At 37.8% G+C, this 23,941-nt stretch overlaps 1 protein-coding gene across 18 annotated transcripts in view; it reads left to right on the top strand.

The window, feature by feature from the left end:
* Positions 1-23,941, top strand: part of MBNL1 (muscleblind like splicing regulator 1) — a 203,227-nt gene that overhangs the window by 168,923 nt on the left and 10,363 nt on the right. For 14 of the 18 annotated variants that reach the window (XM_046002500.1, XM_046002516.1, XM_046002515.1 and 11 more), the window contains 5 exons: positions 2,533-2,733; positions 13,531-13,788; positions 14,977-15,030; positions 15,958-16,111; positions 23,754-23,789. In XM_046002500.1, coding sequence (XP_045858456.1) covers positions 2,533-2,733; positions 13,531-13,788; positions 14,977-15,030; positions 15,958-16,111; positions 23,754-23,789 — 703 coding nt within the window. The remainder of the gene's footprint in view (positions 1-2,532; positions 2,734-13,530; positions 13,789-14,976; positions 15,031-15,957; positions 16,112-23,753; positions 23,790-23,941) is intronic. The other 4 variants (XM_046002509.1, XM_046002505.1, XM_046002506.1 and 1 more) reach the window with 3 other exon arrangements.

Here is a 23,941-nt window from a genome sequence, read left to right as displayed (position 1 = left end):
TGGTCTGGTTGAAATTGCACATAGTATATCTGACAGTGAATGTTCGACTTGAATGTATTTGAAGAGCAGTCCAAGTACGACGTAGGTTCACAGTACAGGTCAGCCCTTGCCGGGGCACTGCCCTTAGCAGCCATTAGACCTTGGGGCAGCGTAAGATGAGCTGCTTTTCAAGTAACTGTTGACTGACAGAGATTGCTCTGGGCCCCAGTTTCTGACCGATTATTGATTGTTTGTATGTGGAGAGCTCAGGTAGTTTCCCACTGTCGGTGTTTTGGGCAGAGCTGGGGGTGAGGATCAGAGGTATTCCTTTAGGCCACTTCATCAGGCAGGAACCCTCGACCTGGCAGGGCAGCTAACCATGGCATTCAAACCAGCACATCTGGGGGCATAACTATAGCTTGAAAATCCCAGTCGAATATATGGTGTATTGTTTCTTCTCTCAAGTGAATCAAATTATGTATGAAGTATTTTATTTTCCCTGGTCTTCTAAGTAAGAGTGTATACACCAGCTGCAAAGATTTTGTCCTAAAACAATTTGTGAAGTCAAAAGACGAGTGCATCCCTTAGAACAGGGATTTTTCAACCTACACACTATTGACATTTGGAGCTGAGTAATTCTTTGGTGTGAGGGGCTGTCAGGAGAGGTTGCCAGTCACTTAGCCCCATCCCTGTCCTCTATACGTAGACACAACAGCACCCCCAAGCTGTGACAATCGAAAATGTCTCCAGACATTGCCACATGTGCCCTACACATGGGACATGTGCCCTGCCAAGGCAGAAATCACCCATAGAGACTTGAGAACCACTGCCCCAAGAAAAACAACACTTGAATTCCATTTTGCTCTTCTTAATGTTGGACAAGTCAGGGCCCAACTAAATAAGGACTAAATAAGTTTATTTTTAACAAACATTTCTCTTGAGCTGCAAGAATTTTATTTATTTATTATTTTTTACTTTTCATTATGTTATGTTAGTCACCATACAGTACATTGTTAGTTTTTGACGTAGTGTTCCATGATTGTTTTTGAGCTATAAGAATTACTTTTACCTTTCAATTGCATAGAATTTTATTCCAAAGCTCTCTCTCTCTCTTTTTTCTTTTTAAGATTTTATTTATTTATTTGACAGACAGAGATCACAGGTAGGCAGAGGGCGGGGGGAAGCAGGCTCCCTGCCGAGCAGAGAGCCCCATGCGGGGCTTGATCCCAGGATCTGGGATCATGACCTGAGCCGAAGGCAGAGGCTTTAACCCACTGAGCCACCCAGGCGCCCCCCAAAGCTCTCTTGAATACTATGTAAACTCAGGGTTCTTCTAACTTCTTACTTCTGTAAGAGGGAAGAAGTAGCTACATTCTAGTATTCCCCTCATTCTAAAGAGTTTCTATGATTCTGTTCCTTACCACAGGGTAAAGAAAATTAATTGTTTAGAAGTCCTTTAAAGAACAGGATCCATTTTTGTCCCTGAATTTTTGGGGTTTGGAGACAAACATCATTACACAAAATAGTAAACTTCAAGAATTGAAACTCCATTGAATGAGGAAGTTAAAAATAAACCACCCATCAGGTGGAAAATTGTTATGCAACATTACGCTTTAAAAACTGGAAAAGCAAATCACTAAAGTAGCTTGCAGGTAAATTATTTAATTCTACTCAAGAACAGATGTATTTCCTGATATGCACATCTTCGTATCACAAGTAGAAACCACCCTCCTATATCCATGAAAGCATTTGTGGCAGAAACCCTGTCTTGTGACATTTTAGTCAGTACTACCTTGTGTATTTCCTTGAAAAATCTTGTAGCCTTTGTTTAGTTTTCTGTTTCAGACTTCACATGCAGAATGGTTTCTCCCTAGTAAGGTAAATACTTTGTTAAATATTTCCCAAGGGTGTGATAAGCTGGTGGTATATTTATAGTTTCTCCAGAAAAACATGCAACAAGTGAATATGCCAAACGCTGTGCCTTACGTGTTCAAAAGAAATCGTGTCATCATCCTCTTTCCCATATCCCATGAGATTTATTCACAGTTTATATTGACTGTGAAACTCTGTTATCCGCTGGGAGTCCTGCTTTATTTATTCCAGCTAATAGGACACTTGCAACCCATTAACAGTTGTAAACAGGTCTTTCAAGTTCATCTGACATAGCAATTATAAAATATATTTCTTAGACAAGTTTCTGGGATTAAATCCGGGCAAAAATGGAGATGAGGTGACCACAAGAAGTTACTGTATTGAATAACTGGTCTGTTATTCAAAGAGAAGTTACAAGTATTACAGACTACAAGTTTCAGAATCCCAGCAGAAGTTTAATGGGTAATTCACTGATTATATTTTAGAAAATCATGGACTTGATGAATGCTTATTTTAAAAGATTCTTATCCCAAATGGGAGTAAATAAACACAGAATTAAATGGGGGAGGGGAGGAGGAATGGATCATGGAGTGGTGGATGAATGTATCGATGTATACTGTGGGATAGTGAATTCGAGCCAGGACCTGTACATTAAATTTTGCTTTTTATTTTCTTTTCCAGCCAATGTTTTCAGTTGCACCAAGCTTAGCCACCAATGCATCAGCAGCCTTTAATCCCTACCTGGGACCTGTGTCCCCAAGCCTGGTTCCAGCAGAGATCTTGCCGACCGCACCAATGTTGGTGACAGGGAATCCTGGGGTCCCTGTACCTGCGGCTGCTGCAGCTGCCGCACAGAAATTAATGCGGACAGACAGACTTGAGGTAGGAGTGATTAGTCGGTTTCTTCATGGGCTCCATTCTGATTTTCAAAGTGTGCTGTTTGTTGGCTTCTTCCATGGCCATGAAGGTTAAAAAAAAATTGAAGAAGACATTTTGGTTTAGTGTCTGGAGTATTTTAGGAGAATTGAGGTATGCTATGTTTGACAAATGGAATGTGTGTAAAGACCACAGCGTCCCTTTGCATAAGGGTGGATAGAAACTTGGACCGGGGTCAGACTGCCATTCACCTCCTTATGTCTCAGGCTCCTTGTCCTTAAAATGGACGTCATGATGGCACTTCCCTTAAAGAGGCTGATGTCTGGCACATAGCAAAGCTGTGAGCAAAGCACAGAGCTCCCTAAATGTCCATTGTTGCTACTATTAATAACAAATTCTCTTCCTCCCCTGATACTTGTTGTCACAACAGTTTGCTAAGTGACTATGTATCAAGCATTTTAAAATTTATTATCGCGAGTTTCTCGCAGGCCCCACAGTATTTTGGTTGGAATAGCAAAGCCTCTTTGCTTGCAAAGTGTGTTCTGTTCCAAGTTTTTAAATTGGAAGTTGCATCATGCTCAAAGTCTCAGAGTCAGGGATGATCAGATGTATATGCTTTGCTATTGCAGCATGAAAGAGAAATGAAAGGTAATTCTTACATTGAAGTGGTTGTTCAGAATTTCGGCATGGCTGTAAATGAAGGGATTTGGTAAACTCCAGATGAGGGGGGAAAAAAACAATGGCAACATTACTGTACAGTGAGACTCTGAAGCCTGCCATTCTTGTCCAACTAAGGAACAAAATGACTCTTCTTCTTTTCCCTGGTTAGGATGAGGCAATACTTAGGACTGAGAAGTTTTGAATGTTGTTAATCACTGAGAAAGAGGCAAAATAAGACTGTTGTGAGAACATAATTGACACTCATAATTGATCGGTTGAGCAGGAATCCATTTAATAAGCACCGATTTCTTGTTGATAGGGTTTCACTGCATGCACTGCAGAAAGGATCTCAGATTTCAGCGTAGTTCTAACTGCCACCACCTTTTTTGATGGTAGTAATAACAATAGTTGGTATTTCTTGGGTGTTTACTATCTACCAAACACAGCATCAACCCATCACATGCATCGCATAGTTCATCTTCAAAACAGTCTTTTTTTTTTTTTTTAAAGATTTTATTTATTTATTTGACAGACAGAGATCACAGGTAGGCAGAGAGGCAGCCAGAGAGAGAGGAAGGGAAGCAGGCTCCCTGCTGAGCAGAGAGCCAGATGCGGGGCTCGATCCAAGGACCCTGGTATCATGACCTGAACCGAAGGCAGAGGCTTTAACCCACTGAGCCACCCACGCGCCCTCAAAACAGTCTTCTGAGGAAGATACTGTCATTAGCTCCATCTTACAGGGCAGTAAATTTAGGGGGAAAGTTGGGGCACAACTTATTTGAGGTTGTAGAAAGGATGTTCAGGTTGGGTATGAACATAAAACTCCATTCTTTTTTTTTTTTTTTTTTTTAAGAAGTCCATTCTTAAACATTGTATAACTCAGTCCTGTACAGGTGATAAGACAGAGAGGAAGCAAGCAATTCTGGCTCCAGTATATTCTTTAGAGTTGTTTGCTTGTTCAGACTTAGTTCTTAGCTTTCGTGAATATTTTGAAGAAAGCTACTAATGACGAGAGGACCATATGGAGAACTGAGAAGGGACTCTGAGACCTTGGTGGTCTGAGACCTGGCCCCCTGTGGACCAGAGACCAGGGTGTGCTAGAGATACACTTTGCTTTGTGGGTAGTTGGTCGCTGTGCAGTTGCACTTGTTGCACTAGTAAATTCATGCTGTTTGCAGATAAATAAGAGGAACTTTAGGAAATTGTAAATATTTAAAAATTACTGGATGCTTAACATGTGACTCACCTTCCCCCTGCCCCAATCTTTCCGAAGCGTACCCTGGGTTCCTAATGCGTAATTGTGGATTGAAGGGAACCAGTAGGCAACACGGGATGAACTTTAATGAATTACTTATTAGGAGGAGATGATACTTAGGAAGCTTAAAAATCTCTATTGAAGTCTCTTTCAAGGCTGAGCTATGTGGTCAGAACTGCTATAACCTAATCCTCCCACAGTTTTAGGTAGTCCATAATCAGTTGTACTTTATAGAGTGTTTAATTAAAGTAATGACTTTATCATTGGTTTGGGGTTTCTGTCTTTTGTCTTTTTTCTTTTTCTTTTCTTTTTTCTTTCTTTTTTTTTTTTTTTGGTGAGGAGCTGCTGTGTATATTTTGTCATCTTCTGCTTTACTCACAAGTGGCTGCTGCTGCAGGACTGTCATTTCCTCTCAACCTGAATTCCTCTGATCTAAATGTTTGATGGTGGGAGGGCAGCTTCCTATCTTATTCTGGCATAGAGGATCTGCTCCAATGTCAAGGTTACAGTCTGTTAGCATATTACAGTGTGAAGTTCAGGGGCATGGTTTTCTGCTCGGCACTGAGATTCCAGACCCTTCCTCTCTTCAGCTTATTTCCTCTCTTACTAATTCACTAGGATCCTAGCGTACCAGGACCTAAATGACTTGGCAGTGAGGGCACACACTTATTTGCCGATTGGCCACATGTTTATTATTTCGGCTTAAATCTATAGTTTTCCCTCATGGAACTCTGAAGTACGTGTTTTGAATTTTGAGTTCCTTTTAAAGTGAAAGAAGCTTAAGTTAGTTTAGATATCGGCCAACTCTTCTTGCCACTTCTTTCTCTCTTCTCGCACATTGTTAGACCATAAAGACATTAAAATGCCATAGATTATCAGCGTTCTAGTTCTTCTGTTGAAAGAACTGACATATTTACAGCACCTGATACGAGTCTACAAAAAATGTTAAATCTTAACAATGGGAACCCAAGAATAGTGATTTTGCTAATTAAGTGAGTAGCCTTGGGTCGAATTTCTCATCTTTTCTGAGCTTCATATTCCGCACATATAAAATTAGAGGATTGAAAGAGATAGTCTATAAGACCGCTTCCAGTGAGAATATTCTAAGGGACATTTAGGTTATCTTTGTGCTTTTCATGCCACTTTAAGCTATTGAAAATTTTATTTAAATATAATATTTAAATAATCCTATTTAAGTATATAAATACATATTACAAATTTTATTAAATATATAGATGTAAAACACACACATGAACTTTGTATCAGTATACCTATTATTCATCCTTTATTGGATACCTTTTAGTTAGGAGTTTAGTTAGTTGCTACTTTCTGTACCGTAAAATTCAGTATTTATGGTATTCTGTAAAGAAGAGCAAATCTTTTCAATATTGGTCACTGAAATGTGAAGCTTTTAAAATTCCATTCTGTGACTTTGGGATACCTTTTTGTAATTTCCAAGCAGCAGCTTATTTTCAGTGATTGTTTTCGGGAATTGTTAAAATCTATAACTACTGGAAAGGACTAAGGTTTTCAGTCATATCTATACTGTAGCAACAGTATCCAAGGGAGAACGAGGGAGCATCTTTCAAGTAAAGAATATTGTGAGGAATATCTTTGAAACCTTTTAACTGCTGTCTTACCCTTAACAAGAAAAGGTCCACATCAGGATAATGCCAAGCTCATAAATGATACCCAATAACTTGCTAAATGAATGCATAAATGAGCCAGTCAGCCAGTTAATTAATTAATCACAAGAAGACATGACTTTATTCAGAGTTTAGTGTAATCAAACAGAGAAGATAAAGCATGACAGATTTTTAACATTTGTTAACATTCTCCTTGGGAACGTGTTTACATTTTGAACATTCCAGCTATAAAATATGGCATCTCGTTCATGCCCCTGGTCCTAGAGCAGTGGTTTTCAAGTTTCAGTGTGATTAGAATCACTTGGGACGGTTGCTTAAAATGCAGACTGATAGACTACATAGACCGATACAGTAAGTTTGCAGTGGGGCTCGGGAGTCTTTTTACAGATCTGCCCAGTGATTCTAAACGTCAGTAGTCGGTAAAATACTTAGCCCACAGGATGCCAGCACCTGCTATTTAAGTGTTAACTTTTCATCATTTACCTTATGTCCAGTCATTTGTGACTCGGAATTAAAAACCTGCCTCCTCCAATACACTGAACGTTTGACATTTTATTCAGTTGCTAAGAACAGAGTGCACATAACGAAATATTTCAAGTAAATTGATAATTATTAAGGTCCTTTATACTGCTTAATAGCATTAAACACTAAACAAAAAAATTAACCGGTGATCGTGTATTTCAGATGCTGATGAAGATACTAGATCACTATTTGGTTAAGTGCATCATTTTTATAGCAACTGTCTATCTGAGGAAAACATAGGATATATTCCAGAAAAGGTGGGCACACCACTTGGCTTCTGATGTTTTCCAGTTGGAGTTGGTTTGTTTTTAAAATAGATTATTCTTGTGCTGGAAGTCTTATTCTACTGACATAATCATGACACGAGTACCTAATTTAGGCCATTGGATGCTGATCGCTTCTTCTCTTTATTGACGCAGAAGAGTCTGGTGACTTTTTGCATGCAGGCATAAAACAGTATGGTCCTGATTGACTACATACAAAAAAGAGCATTAAAAGCTAAATGAGGATTCGAGTAGTAGTAGAAGGCATGTCTAGCTTGAGATCTTTATGGGAGTTTAACAGGTTTGTCATGATCTATTACATAGAAAAGTCATTGGATTCAACATAAGATTAGAAAAGCGGATGCTTTTAATGAGAGAAGCTTATTGATAGGATTTTTTTTTTAAAGATTTTATTTATTTACTTATTTGACAGACAGAGATCACAAGTAGGCAGAGAGGCAGGCAGAGAGAGAGGAGGAAGCAGGCTCCCTGCTGAGCTGAGAGCCCAATGCGGGGCTCGATCCCAGGACCCTGAGATCATGAGCTGAGCCGAAGGCAGAGGCTTTAACCCACTGAGCCACCCAGACGCCCCTAGGATTATTTTAATTTTGTATTTTTGTGGAGGGTGTTTAGCTACTGCTTGTCTAATTTCTTTAGAACATTACTAAAATATGATAAGTTTCAAGCACACAGGTCTCTGTAGTTTAGTTTTTTGTTTTTTGTTTTTTTTTATCTGTCATAAGGCTTTAGAATAGCTCTTTACAATGTCGTCGTATCCCCTTTGAAACATCTAGTCCATCAGTTATGATTCTCTGTGGCTAGCTGGAGTTTTGTTTGGGGAGGAAAGAGTTGTAAAGTTGTAAGTTGTTTGAAATACAGTAATTACTAAGCTTAGCCACTCATTTTTGCTGTTCTTCCACTCATTTCTTCCTACAACTTAAAGCTATTTCTCTATCTTCATTTATCTATTTCCCTAACTTCCCTATCTTCACTTATCTAGAAAAAGTAATAAAAGTAACTATAGGTTTCAGCATTTTGGCATATTGATGAGCCTGTTGGTTTATACATTCTTTCATAGGAATGACTAACTGAAGACCTGGAAGTAGATTTAATGGAAGGTTTTTTTGTTGTTGTTGTTGTTTTCAGTTGACCATTCCTATATATTCCTATATATTCAGATTTATTTATTTATATTTTTAATTACATAAGGTAAAGTGACAAACTCTTAGCTATATTATCTATGGAAATATGCTTGTGTTCTCTGGACTAATGGTAGTAAGAGGTTCTGCCTTTTAGATTTCAAAGACAATTCCCATTTGATCTTAACAGAAATCCTCTGAGGTAGCTGACATGGGTGTCTGAAGTTTAGGTGGACCAAATTATTAGATAACAGATATTGTCAGATATCTGTCTTGGGAATTTAACTATACAATCAGCTAAGATCATTACCCATAATCACCAGAATTTTAAACTGTGGAGATTATAATCCTTTTTGAATTGAAAATACAGATAATTCTTGGCATTAGCTTGTATACTCATGGCCACTAATGCTGTAGACACCTTGATAAAATGATTGATTATCCAGTATTCCTTTTTTAAAGTTTCATATAGCTCAAGTTAAATGGGAAATAAAGTCTATGGTGCTTATTATTGAACAACAGATATATATATATATGTATATATATTTATATTTATATTTAAGGGATATATATACATTTCTTAAAATATTGATATATATATGTGTGAACTTATAGTAAGTTCCATAATAGTTGTCATGAAACTTTAAAATGACTTCCCAAAATATTAAAATAGTCCCTTTTCCTGTTACGATAAGCTCTCTATTCCTGCTTTTGGAAGTTATCCTCCAAAAATGACCGAGTTAAACATGGTGAGCATAAAACATATTACTTTAAAGTGCTTTCTCCTTAACAAACATGCAAATGAGTGTCCAGTTTTGGAGAAATTCAAATATTGCCATTAATGTCCTGAGAATCCCAGTGCCTTAACTTGCAGAACATTGATGAATTTAATACCACATATAAAACCTATTAATATTCTGAACATTTTGAAATATGCTTCTCACATTCATTTAAAAAAAAGAAAAAGAAAACAAAATCCTAGAGATCAAATAACAGAACTGTTTCTTTTAATCCCAGATTTGTATTGTGTGTTTTCAGCTATCTATCCATTATCTTATTCAGTATTCACAATTCCATAGCTGGTAAATAGGAATTAGATAGAACCCACAATTTTTTTTAGATTTTATTTATTTTTCTGGCAGAAGGAGATCACAAGTAGGCAGAGCGGCAGGCAGAGAGAGGGTGGGGGAAGCAGGTGCCCCACTGAGGAGAGAGCCTGATGCGGGGCTCCATCCCAGGACTGTGAGACCATGACCTGAGCCGAAGGCAGAGGCTTAACCCACTGAGCCACCCAGGCGCCCCTTCACAATTTTTTTTTTAAGATTTTATTTCTTTATTTGACAGAGAGAGAGACAGTGAGAGAGGGAAAACAAGCAGAGAAAGTGGGAAAGGATGAAGCAGGCTTCCCCCTGAACTGGGAACCCGATGGGGGCCCTGGGATCATGACATGAGCCGAAGGCAGACACTTAACAACTGAGCCACCCAAGTGCCCCAGAACCCATTATTTCTGATTCTAAACTCTATTTTCTTTCCACTATACATACCACTGTCACATAATTAACAACAACAAAAAAAGGGTTACATAGAATAATTCACATTTTTTTGGGAAGTTTTTCTAAGTACTTTTTTCTTTTGATTTTTTGCATAGATGGTTCTAAAAGTGGAATTTAGTATTTAAATGTCCTCAATGAATATCTTTATTGAAATGATGGGTTTTAATTTAAAAGCAGACTTACCTATTTTGTATGAAAATTTATTAAACTTACCTGATTTACAACAAATCCTTCCTTACTGTTTATAGAGTAAAAGACTCAGCAAACATTTTCTTGATAGAAACACATTATGTGTTTAGCTAAATAGTTGAGGTTATTTTAATCTGTTTGAAAAGCATTTACCAAACTATAAAAAGTACTTCTATTTGTTGACCCACTAACGCCATTTCCACAGATCTAACCTTAGAAAATGGTTTTTTAAATGTCAATAGTGGTGAATATAGTCTTTGCAATATTATTTGCAACATGAGAATACCTAGAAATAATCTAGATGATTTCTGGAAGCATTACCTATAATGCACCTTGGTTTGATGGAATCTGATGACGCCATCACAAATGATCACTGTGGACACTATGTAGCTTACACACACTGTTGAACAAAACCAGGCCACCAGGTAGTAGCTATGCCGTCATTACAACTGTTTGAAAAATGTGTGCCTGCAGAAGACTGGATGAGAAGAGAAAAAAGAACCACCGTGTTGTTAGGATTTTAAACCTGCTGTGTTTTAAATTCTCTGTGTGGTCAGTCATACAATTTCTTACCCTGATTTGAATTACGAGATCAGATTTGTTGACGTTTTGTCAGCCACTTCTGTCATTTGCTAGTATAATACTACATCAAAGAGACTTCCTTTGAGGATCAGCATAGTCTAATTCTTGAGTTCATCAAAGAAACCAGGCCAAACCCAAATCCAACAGTCAAGAGATAGATCCTGTATTATTGGTGGTGATCGTTAGACAAAAATATGTCTTAAAAGCCTTGGGGAATTTGCTCTGGTCAGAGAGGTACCAGAGTCACTGATGTGTTCTGGTGTGTGGCACACTTCTCTGGCCCCTCTGGCAGATAGCTCTCAAGAGTACAAATTTTCAGAAGAGATTTTCCATTTTTTTTTAATTTTTTCAAAAGCAGAAATAATGGGAAAACATCTATTTCAGTATATTTATTCTGTTCCATTTCTCATGTTGGGAGAACTTGAAGCTAGGAGAAAATAAGACTGTAAAAAAAAAGGCATCTCATGCCAAAGTAGTTGACTAAATCCTTTGAATCTTCGAAAAGGCTGGTTTTAGGACAAATTCTAAGTGGATTCCTACTTATCGGTCCCCTTAAATACATTTTGAATTCTCCTGAATAGCATCTTGCAAAAGAGGAAACAGTAGAAAATTATAATAAACCGGTCCTTAACCTACAGGAACCACCGGCTCACATGCATGAAGCAGAAGGAGAGGAATGAGAAATGTGTATTAGAATGACCATTTGTATGCATTCTGAATCTCAGTTTATATCACCGAAAGTGAAAAGAATGTTGAGACAGAGAAACAAAAAGTCAAAAGCCCAGCACTCAAGTTTAGGAGAATGACGCTCAAATGTCTGGCATCAGGCACTGTCATAGTTGTTTTTTGGAAAATAACAAATCTTATTAGATTTTAATAGTTCTTTAAGAGCCCACAAATAGGCTGCTGTCAGATCTTTCTTGTCAGTGAGGCAGAGTAAGGTAGATTGACAGACAGGGTGTCAGCTCGTCTGTTGCCGGTTCCTTCGTGAGCATGTTCAAGAAAACAAGAATTACTAGAGAACTAATCCCAGAAGTATGCATTCATATAGTTTCCTATTGCAGGACACTGCACTGACTCGACACAAGGGTAGCGTTTTGTTCATACGATAGTATAAATTCAGCCTAAATTTCATATATGTACGTGAGAAGTTTTTGTTCTCAGCTAAGTGTGTCTCTCTCGTCCTGGTTGTTTTGTTAAGTCTAATCCAGTTAAGTGTTGGTTAGGGACTAGGAATTTGTGGTGTAGAAAGCTCCGCAGCTATTTCCAGTGCTCAGCCAGAATGGAAGATGCTAGTTCAGGGGAATAGCTTTGATCACTTCCACTTTTCAAATTATAAACTCCCAGTTAGCCTTGTTTTCTTCTGTTCGAGAAGACAGATGCAATGGGGAAAAAAAAAAGCAAGAGGGTCTTGTAAGTTCCTAAGTCATCTTTGGATTCTTAATATGTCTCAGAGTGTCGGGCCTGTAGTATTTGTTCAGTAACTTTTTGTAAAGTAAATAAAGTGAATGAGGTGATGAATAAAGTCGGTTCGTTGCTGTGTATATGGAACATAAGGCTTCAGCTAGCTCGAGGTTTAAAAATAGTTCAAGGGGTCATTTACAGTGCTCATTTTCAGATGTAGCATGATATAAATTATAGCATTCTTCTTAAAAGGAAACACTGCTCAATAAGGGGATGTGGATATAATGGGTAAAAGTACCTAGAATTGAGTGTGATCTTTTCATGTTCACAAATGCCAAGAAAACCTGTGCTTTTAAAATCATAACAGGGTTCCCATTTCTCTTTCTTACTGTACTCCAAAATAAAGCGCTTGGGGTCTGCATATTTTCTCAGTTTGTGAAAAGATATGTGAAAAACAAAAACTGTTCCCTTGAAGCACAAAGTGGGAGCATGGAAATATTAAAGACATTCTGTGTTTTGGATGGCCCTCTTGTGGTGAAAAGGTCAAACTACCCCAAGTGAAGAAGGCGCTGCAGCCATCATGACAAACTTCAATAGTAAGAGTCAAAATTGAGCAGACACATGAGAAATGATCCATTTTCACCCTTTCCCCAGGGACGCCCTCCAGAATTAAGAGATACAAAGCAGATAGTAACAAAAACTAATCTTTTTCCATCTGCTTCATGTAACTACCAAGTGAATGTCTAATGATCAGGAACACAACTCGTGGAAACATTTTACTAAAAAGCTGTCAGATTTTACTTTTTATACTTTTACTTGTAAATAATTGCAGATTAGCACAGAAGTTGTAAAAATAGTTCCTGCCTATCCACCCACCCAGTTTACCTAAACACTAAACCACTCGCACGACCGTGTCATCACTTACAAAGCAAGTTCGGTGATATTCTGCAATTAGCCAAATTCAGACTTAAGTCAGATTTCACCAGTTGCTCTCCCAGGATCCTTTCTCCGACCCCGGGTTCGTTCACTCTGTGGCAGTACCTCATCATCCTTTGCCCTTCATGGCCTTGACACTTTGGGAGAGTACGGATTAGTTATTTTGTAAAACATTCCCCCACTTCAGTTTGTCTGATGTTTTCTTATGATTAAATTCAGGTTATGCAGTCTCGGCAATAATACAACGGAAGTGGTGTGGTAGCCTTCCTCTTGGTGTGTCCTATCAATGGGTACATGATGCCATTATGTCTTCTTCCTGGTGTTATTAATTTTGATCACTTGGTTAAAGTGGGGCCTGCCAGGTCTCTTCAGTGTAAAGTTACTGTTTTTCCCTAATTTAAATTAGATGTTATATCATAATTAGTACAAAAATGCATTTTCTTTCTCATGGAAGTCCTACTAAAATGGGGTTATAATTTGTGTACTCAATGAAGAACTCCTCAAGGTTATTTGGTGCTTTTTTTTCAAATGATATTTTCCCTCTTCACAAGTGTGGGCTTCTGCCACCAGTCTTGCACACTTTAAGTTAAAAATCTTCAGAAGGATTCTCTTTGCCCATGTTGACTGAGCCCCCTGCGCTTAATGACCTCATAGGTATGTCGAGAGTACCAGCGAGGCAATTGCAACAGAGGAGAAAACGATTGTCGGTTTGCTCATCCTGCTGACAGCACAATGATTGACACCAATGACAACACAGTCACCGTGTGTATGGATTACATCAAAGGGAGATGCTCCCGGGAAAAGTGCAAATACTTTCATCCTCCCGCACATCTGCAAGCCAAGATCAAGGCTGCCCAATACCAGGTCAACCAGGCTGCAGCGGCTCAGGCTGCAGCCACCGCAGCTGCCATGGTGAGTAGCGGCCTCAGCTCTGTCTCTGTTAGCAGTCAGTCAAGCAAAGTGAACCACTATATCTGACTACAAGCTATTCATTTATTAACCTTAAAAAATTTTTTTATTTCTATTTTTTTTTTTTTTTTGCTGAAGATATGTTTGTTCAGGTATCCCAGACAATACATAATGAGGTTACCATTCACAGATGTGAGGGTAACTCCTCAAATGGTTCCGATTGCTCCTACCCTTGGCCTAACTCTTAATACTCTGTCATATTCTGGATATAGGGTTTCTGAAATTTCCGCTTTGTAAAGAACACCTGTCTCCTTTCAACTTAACGATATTGCCATTTTCGGTCCTCTTATTTTTCTGTGTGCCATCTAATCAGCCATTGTTCCCCTTCGGTGTGTTCTTTTGCACATCAAGACTCTTCTCTACATATATCTTGCTTTTAACAATAACATAATCTGGAACTATTTAGGAGGATTGCTTAAGCAAAGTTGTTCCGAGGATTAGCCACCAGATTTTCAACAGTGTGCTCTCTAGATGGTCTTACATAATATTGTGGCATAGACTTAATTGTCAGACTAGAGAATCTTGACTATGCCATCCTACAGGAAGAAAGACAGTCAGCAGTACTCAAGGAGTTAGAGATTGGATCTTTTAGAGCAGATACCTATATTCTTAAGGTAAATTTTAATGTGATCTAATAGCTGATTTTAATGAGTCCATTCTTTGTTCTTTGCTTAGCTGTTTTAATGTTGTCCTTTTTTTTTTACATAAATATATGACTTAATCATGAAAATAGTCATAAAACATACTGTGTGGTATTCACAGCACAGTAAAATAATCACGAGAGAGGTCTTTTCTGTGTTTACGGATACTTGAGCAAAAATACAGAAGGCAGACTCTCTCCTCCTCTCTTCCTTTCACTCTTTTTTTTTTCTGTTAGAGTATCTTGTTTGTAATTAACTACAAAGAGGAGTTATCCTCCCAATAACAACTCAGTAGTGCCTTTATTGTGCATGCTTAGTCTTGTTATTCGTTGTATATGGCATTCCGATGATTTGTTTTTTTATTTGTTTTTTCTCACCTACCCAAAAATGCACTGCTGCCCCCATGATGCACCTCTGCTTGCTGTTTATGTTAATGCGCTTGAACCCCACTGGCCCATTGCCATCATGTGCTCGCTGCCTGCTAATTAAGACTCAGTCGGCTGTCAAATCACTGAAGCGACCCCTCGAGGCAACCTTTGACCTGGTACTATGACCTTTCACCTTTTAGCTTGGCATGTAGCTTTATTGTAGATACAAGTTTTTTTTTTTTTTATCAATTTAAAAATATATATTCCTTTTCTGTTATAAAATTGTAAAGTACAGTGAAAAACTGAGTGTGGTTTCCTGACAAAATTAGTGGAAAGACTATACTATAAGTACCTGGACGGATATCATACCATGAAAGATTCCAAAAGCCCAGCAGCCCACATTCAGTTTAACTACATTGTAGAATGTTCTAGTCAAATACTTTAAGGACATTAAAAATGTATTTTTGACTGTATATTTATGTACCTGTTTGGTTAGCATGGCTTTAGTGATAGAATTATTTATTTTTTAATATTTATAGTTCAGTGTTTAAGAAAAAAAAAAAACTTGCATGCTCTGGGACATTTGCATGTCTAGATAGGTCTGGTGGGGGAGGAGCAGAGTGGGATTAGTTTTTATTTTACCCGTTTCGGTCACTCTGTACAATTAACTACAATTAACATTGCTTATACTCGTCAATCCTCATGGAGCTCGCAGTGCAGCTTTTCTTCTTTCCCCAAATCAGTGGCTTCTCACAGAAAGCCTGAAGCATTATGGGACTCAAAACACTTTAACACATTATAACATGTGATCTTGTCCTAGTGGGGTTTTTCTTTTTTTTGTTTTGGTTTGGTACGGGGTTTTTTTTGTTTTTTGTTTTTTGTGGGGTTTTTTGGACAAAAATAATGCTTCTTTTAAAGCTTTTATCTCGCCTTTTTTTTTTCCTTTCATTTTTGTTGATTGGATTTTTCCCCCACCCTGGGTAGTTCAGTGCTCTGCTGCTTGCTTGCTCATGCTTCCTAACAATTTTAGCCTTCAACTGATTTTTCTTTTTTCTTTTTCTCTTTTTACTGGTATTTGTTTTTTATACTCATTCACTAAACAGGGAATTCCTCAAGCTGTACTTCCCCCATTACCAAAGAGGCCTGCTCTTGAAAAAACCAACGGTGCCACCGCAGTCTTTAACACTGGTATTTTCCAGTACCAACAGGCTCTAGCCAACATGCAGTTGCAACAACATACAGCATTTCTCCCACCAGGTAAGGGGTCTGAGCTTGTTCATGAATGAATCTGATGAGCTGCAGGGAGTTGTGCTGGTAGAGCAGATAAGCCACGCCCCCAATAATTTGCTGTTAGCCATAGATAAGGTGAAAGGTAAGGTGGTCCACAGTGGAAACTGACCTGAGGTATCTCATGTGATTTGCCTTAGAAACTGAGAATTTTAGCTTAATGAGAAGCGGATTAAAGATCAGTGTGATGTTCTCTAGATTTGTTTTTGTTTGTGTAATTTGGAATTGAAATACAGTTCTCTCTTTTTTTTCCTCTTTCCTCAACACTGTTGTATGTCTGTCAAGCTATTTTATGACACTTTCCTGCTGTAAGACCCCTTTGCCTTCATGATTCCATAGAGTAAATTTGAATTTGATGAAATGACACTTCCAGTTTTGATTTTTATTTTTCAGTCTTTTTGTTTTTGAGGTGGAGAATAAACAAAACTGGCTCTGTGTTCCAGAGCTCATAAAGAGTACTGGTACCAATATTGGTACCAATCAGTAGATTGCCTAAAATCATTATTTGCTCCTGAGCTAATATTAAAATAGTTCTAAGTGCCCAGGGAAGTTTACATCTACTATTGAGTTACCCATTTGTGATTTCAGTTGATTTCAACTTAGTCACATTAAACATACTCTAGAGCTCTCCACAAGGGTATAAAATTTAGAAACATTAATCGGTCATTTAATTACTTGAAAATTTATTATTTTTGCTCTTCGTGCAGAGGAAGAAATACATATTAAACTTACTATAATCTGGAAAAAAACATACTATCTCAGAAAATATACATTAAACTTCTCGTCATCTGGAATTCAACTAGCCAGAGACTCTAATCCCATTTTCCTCTTTCCCTCTTAACCTTTCTAAAATAATTACCATGGCTTCAGAGATTTATTTAATAAGATGATTTTATCTTACTAATTAATTTAATAAATTAATGACGAGGTATGTAGGTCAGAGGTCCAGCATCATTAGTATATTACCCTATATTGACAGTATTTAAATGCATTAGGTTCATAATGCCATGAGGGAATGTGATCATTTATTTTTTTAATCATGAACAAAAGAATGAATTATATTCACGTTAGTTTTTACTATGAACCACAACTTTTTATACAGTGCATCTCTGAAAGCTGGCCATCCATATGTAGAAATTGTAGCAGCATTCAATGAATTGGAGTATCAGGAGTGTTCTGTGAATTAGACTAACATGTGCCTTAGGCACCATGGATAAAATATTTGTACTCACGAAACAGGACCTATCAAAATGCAGATTGTCCATTTTAGAATACAAATTAAATCATTTTGATCTGCAAGGTATTTATTACATTCAGAGGAGAAAATCTCTCTTATATTTTAAATATTTCTCTTACCTTTTATAATATTAAAACTTTTTTCTCAACGTACATAGGTTTTTGGAGATTCCCAGAATTTAATCTTTTTGCTTTTATATAAATTGCCATGCCTCTAGATTTATGCCATCTTCAATAAATAATCTGTCAGTTTTTCTATAGTCAGATCACTAAACAAAGTTTAAAGAGTTTGTAGGTAACTACCATAATCTCTTTGAAGAAATTAAAGATTATCTTTATCAGTTTATTTTCAAGGAATGAAACATTGCCATTCAAAGTGAATGTCTTTAAAATCTAAAAATAAAAAAAAATCTAACTTATTCCATGTATTATTTAAAGAAATCTAACATTTCTGTCTTACTAAGTGAGTTTTACGTTAGTTTCTCCAACAACATTCTAATGACTAAGGACTTTTCTAAATAAGCTTGACCATTAACTGCATTATACAATGATATTTATGATAGTAGTCTCTCCCTAGAAAGGTTTTTAGTCTGTGGATAAGACGGAGCAAAAGATGATAGGTAAGAATCAAGTCAGGGTAGAACAGTAAATATATTCATATTCCAAAATCATACTTATCTCTCTGTTGAGAAGCTAAACATTGTTAATTTAAATACAATGTGTCACATTATGTTGAAATGTGCTGAAAATGTGAAGACATATTTGCATTTTTTGATGAATTTTGCATCAGATATTCTGTATTCTGTTCTTGATATTTTAACAAATATATGAAATTATTGCAATAGTAATATAAAATTGCACTTATTTATAACCCAATTTTAAGGGGCTTAACCTTTATTAGTCACATAATCAGAAGTAGGTAATACCTTCATCATTCTTTTAAACTATTGTCATTATTTGTCATACGTGCTTGAGTACAAAAAAATTGGTTCTATGACATTAAAAGGTTAAAACAGAGAGCCCATCTTTACTTCTGTCTAACCACTTTGTCAGACAGCCAAAAGGGAAAGAAATGTAATGCAGAGAATGTAAACTAAAATGCCTCAGGGGCCACGCAGGAAGCATAAACAAATGGAACAAGAAATAAATTAGGAACTTTGGGGTTTGGGAGGCACTGGGGAGCACAGGCTCAATCTAAAGGTGAATGTTTTGACTTAGCCTTTAATTGCCTCAGAGGAATATCCGCCTGGCAGGTTGTACCTGTTGTACACTGCACATCCTTTGCTGCTCCATTTACATTGTAGGGTAGTTGTGCCTCTGCCTCCTGTGGTTGGTTGTGCAAGCCTGCACAATCTAATGTAGTGGCCCTGATGTCCAGAATTGCCAGATCTTGTGAGTTTTCTTTTCCAGTTATTCACCTCATTTGGAAGTTTATATGTGAAATTTCTAAATTTAAAAAATTTTTCCAACTATTTCAGTTTTTTAAAAGCTCATTAGGAACTACAGGAAATCCATCCTACCACAAATCCCTACAATCTCATATTTAGTACCTGGGAGAAAAGGAAGTTTTTTTCCAAAGACTACATTATTCTGCAGACATACAGATGAATTATATGATCAGAGCATCCTAACTGCCCGCAGTATAATAATCTGGAAGGTCTATTCTGGAGGCTGTATTGGAACTGGAAAGAAAATAGAAGTTATTTATTTTTTGCTGCTTAGAGTTTTAGAGCCCTGCAGTCTCTTGCTTCAGTAATAACTTCAGGGGTATGTAGGTCTATTTTGTTGAAGTTACAGTGAAGCATAATTGTCTAAGTCATTAAAGGAGGTGACCATGTGTACAGACTAGGTTGCCCGCAAAAGATCAGGGTTCAGCGGCAAGCCAGGTAGCTGGGTAAAAAAATTACTATATTTCATAACTTTTAATAACAAAATTGGACCTATGTGGCATGTACTCATCTTTTGTCCCTCCCTGCATGCACGCATCCATTTATCCATCTATCCTCCTGACCATCTATCTCTTCTTCCCTCTTATCCCCTTCCCTCCCTTCCTCTTCTCATTCCCTCTTTTCCATCCACCCAGCCACACACCCAGCCACCCATCCATCCATCTGTTCACTGAATCAATGCCACGTGGCGTACCTGTATTGACACTAGTGATTATAAACTTATAACCCAGGAGCTAAACCTAGAATCAAGAAATTTTTTGTTTAGCAGTGTTTAAATAAAAACATAATGTTAATCCTTTAGAAGGTCTCCATTCTCTCCAGTTCCAAGCCCTAGGGCTCTCTACGGCCTCTGGCCCAGCTGTTTCACATATTTTGTTCAAAAGAGCTAGCTTTATCGAGTGTTTGCTCTGTGCCATAGTACACTGGATGCGTTATATACATTATCTCATTTGTTCTCACAACAACCCTGAAAGGTTAGCATTAGTGGTCCCATTTTACCAATGAGTAATTTGGGACCCAGAGAGGCCCAGTGATTTGCTCCAAGTTGCATGGCTTATAAGGTTTAGATAGAACTTGAAGTCGGGTCAGGTGGCTTTCAGTCAGTCTCTAAACATCTATGAGCTCTTTACATGAAGTCCTAAAAAATGATTTGGCCTAAAAGATGAACTAGGCCTTAGTGATAACCTGACTCCATGATTGGGGTTCTGTACCCTCCATCTCACTTAAAAAATAAATGCAGATAGTAGATTAAGTTCACATTCAAGTTTCTTTTTTTTTTTTAAGATTTAGATACATACTACTTTTTTTTTTTTTTTTAATTTTCACCCTTTAAGACTAAATTATTTGTACATGTGTAATCTAGGGTCTACTTATGTTGTAGGTATGAGTTTCACCCCCCGAGATTAGAGTAGGTGAGAAATATCACTGCTATGTACATCCGTTGTTTATTTTCTTGGATTTAAATTCAGACCACCTCTAAATTCTAAGCTCACGGTGTTGGATAGAAATACCAGACATTGCTAGGATTCCAGGACTCCCTCCTCCTCCCTTCCCTCATATCTTCACCCTCAGAGAGAGATCCTGTGTGGTCCAGTAGGGTAGACAGGCTGCCCATTCTCCATCTTTAGCCAGCACTGGTCACGGCTGTTGTGATTCTTGCCCGAGCTTCTGGGGTCTCAGCGAGGCAGGCACTCCAGAGTTCCTGAGGCTGCCTTGGGTACAGGTATGCCTGCCTGAGCTCCTTAGCCTCAAGAGCAGCCCATTCCTTTGACAGCCCGTGCCTGCGGGGTGGTTGTGGAAGAACCCGCTGTGTGCTCAAGGACTCTCGACCCTGCAGACCCCTACCCTCTGTATCTTGAGGAATTTTTCTCCCCATTCTCCCTCACCATTTTTATTTACTTGCTGTCCTCTGAAGACGACCTCTCTTCTCTCCTCCTGTATACTCCTCTCAGTGTGGACTTGTGGTTTAAAACCATCTAAAAATAGTGTGCTTTAAGCAACTTTAGTTTTGGCTTGTGTTGTGGTTTACCAGACTTAGAGAAACAGAAGGCTAGGAACTTTTCCTTGGGGGTGGGGAATGGGAATGAGAGGGGAGATGCAGGGGCATGAAAACAAAACAAAACAAAAATTCCCAACTTGTCACTTTTATTATAATTAATGAAATTAATGCAGATGGCTTACTTGAAACTCAGTGTAGTGATTAGAGATCAGGCTTGGGAATTTAAATCCGGCTCCACCATAAGTTATAATCTCTCTTTATGCCTTGTTTTTCCATCAGTAAAATGGGGATACTAATGGTAATTATTTCATAAGGTTGCGTTTAAAGGAGTGTTAAACATTTTCAGAAAACAATCTCTCAAAGCACTCTCATCGTAGGCAGGTCTAAGAGTTTAGAATAAAGCCTGGAAGGTAGGAAGCACTAGGTTTTATTTGTTATTTCTTGAAGTCAGTAGTGCAATCGAATAGAATTCAAAACACCGAATAGAAATGGAAATAAACTGTATGAGGCTGTTGCTGTTTCGGATATCAATTTTGAGACTAATTCAATTGATTGTGAACTTTCAGCCCTAAAGGATACAGGTTTAGTCCTAAATGAAACAAATTTTAGAAGACCTTAAATCAGCTTTATACTTCTAACCATACATAGGCTTGCATTATCACATCCAAATTCAAACCTCCAGCCAAATCTCCATTAAAATCCTTCCCTTCTCCTTGAAGTATTTTTAACTGTGCAAACATTGCATTTGTAAATTACCTTCCTACTTGTTTTTCCTGCATCTTCAAACAGTAATGCATTCCTCAGGAACACATCGTTCTGCTATGCAAATATCTTCATAGGGGAAATTTGAAATTGACAAACACATTCACTTAAAATTTACCTTGTGTGGAAAATTAAAAAATTTCAATTGGCTCTTTGTGCATCATTATTAGTAAATCAACTCGCTTGATGTAAAAATGGATATTATGGTCATTTCGAAGTGATTTTTGGTTTTGGTAAGTGGGTCCTACAGCATTATGTCTTCATTTTTGTGAGTTATTGCACCTGGCTAGTATTTTCATTGCTGCCTTATGTTTATTTGCTGCAAATCCCTCTCAAAACTGTGTGCACTGGTTATAATGGTAACGAGGAAGATAACTCAGACTAAAATTCAGATCACAGAAGCTTTAGACAGATAGGAGAGTTAACTCATTTTCGGCATGTGCAGGCTAAATTATGCATGGGATGAAATATAACGGACAAAGTGCAGCCTAACAATAAACAGTAAATTTAAAACATACAACCTGTACAGTACTTAAGTTGGCTTTAATATTCCTGGAATACCACATTACTGTTTTTCATTCATCTTCTCATCCTCTCTTCTCCCAGTCCCCTTACCCCCACCTTGAGAGGATAATGATGTCCCAGGATCTAGACCCAGGATTAAATTTCACTTGTTCTACTGTCTCCAGTTAACGTCTTTGTTATTACTGGTCTGTTTTTGTTGTTGTCTCTCACAAGTCTTTGACACGGTAGTAGTAGCTAATGATAGAGATCTTCAAGTGTCTCCAAAAAAAAAAAAAAAAAAGCCTGTCCGGGTAATATCACTCACCTGAGAGGATGCCTCCCCAGCTCCTTGACCGAGCTGGATCACTGACCCTTGGGCCCACGGTCTGATTGTGATAACAGACTAATTGCAGCTGTTACAGGGAAGCCAGCCCAGTGTTTCTCAATGGCAGCTTTGTTTTGTAGGGCCATCTCTGACAAGACTCAACTGGCAGATATTTTTTCTAACAAATGTTCATCCCAGATGCCGCTAGTGTTTAGATAGGCTGTGCCAAGATTTAGATAGAAATATAAAATCATTTGATATTTTAAAACCTAGAAATCTAAAATAATCTCATAGAAAGAACAGTAGTTCTTTACGTGGGGAAGGGCCCTGTACTCGGGAGAAAAAAATTACATTTTGTACTGTTTATATGTAGAAGAGAACAGGGACTATATACGTAACATCTTAACACCGTGGTTGGAACAATCGAAACATCACTGCTAAGCCTCCATATGTGATGGATAGATCTTCATTATCTCCCATTCAGGGTTTTCACTGAAGCCTATTCAACGATTTTTTTTGTATGTGCAATTTTGTAGAACATTTGCTCTTCTAAGAAGTCCTGAAGGTCTACCCCAGTGGTGAAAACCAGTCTGTTTCCCCAGATACCTTTTAAGCAAACCACTTTGAAAAGTGGAGCAGAGCCCCTCTAAATGTTTTTTCTACATTTAAATTCCAAACAAAGGCGAGGCTGAAGTTTCACTTTCTCTTTATGTGTAATTTATTGCCTGGTATCCCTCCCAACAAAATTCCTGTACGGATGGATGGTCGCCACCCCTTCCATGTCTGTGTGGTTGCCGCTACGGTGAACAGGGAAATAAAACCAAGGGAATGAAAATGAACGTTTTGGTTTTATTACGTTGTTAAGCCAGTTCTGTGCATTGGATTACCTAGCATTTCCATAATAAATAATTTCCCTAATTATTTAACGTGCGCAATATAAAGAAAATGTTAATACAGTCATATGTTAAAGTCAGAAATAGCAAATCCGCCAGATGGCTAGTAACCAGATTAAAACAAAACAAATTACAATACGATTTTTAAAAGAACGAAGCAAGTTCAAAGTTCTCCCAGCATACGTTTATTTATAGGCAGCGATGAGGAGAAACAAAGTGTACCAGCACACAGTTAAACTGGCTTTTATTCTTCACTTGAGACTAGTTCTAATTGATCACTGTGCTATTGTATGATTTGATTGTGCTGACAGTTACATGCCACTGTTCCCATAATAACAATTTTTCTTCTTTGTTCAAATGAATTTCCTAATTACACGTGTGATGGGATGTTTTAATTCTTTTCCCTTTTCAAATCCACCTTCCTGTTGCAATGCATGATGGGCAGGCTCAATATTGTGCATGACACCCGCTACAAGTGTTGGTAGGTGCCAGCTTTGTTTCTTGATTATCTTAAACCTGTGGTGCACCTCACAGCCCCTCAAAATCCACTGCTAAGTTTAACTTATATCCTATTGGGCAAGTCCATTTCCCTTTTACTAACACCTGTCAATTAAATGCCATTTTCTATTTAAT

The sequence above is a fragment of the Meles meles genome, chromosome 4 (genome assembly GCF_922984935.1).
Source record: "Meles meles chromosome 4, mMelMel3.1 paternal haplotype, whole genome shotgun sequence".
Taxonomy (NCBI): Eukaryota; Metazoa; Chordata; class Mammalia; order Carnivora; family Mustelidae; genus Meles; species Meles meles.
The sequence above is the reverse complement of the archived record's forward strand: the minus strand, read 5'-3'. Positions and strand labels throughout refer to the sequence as shown.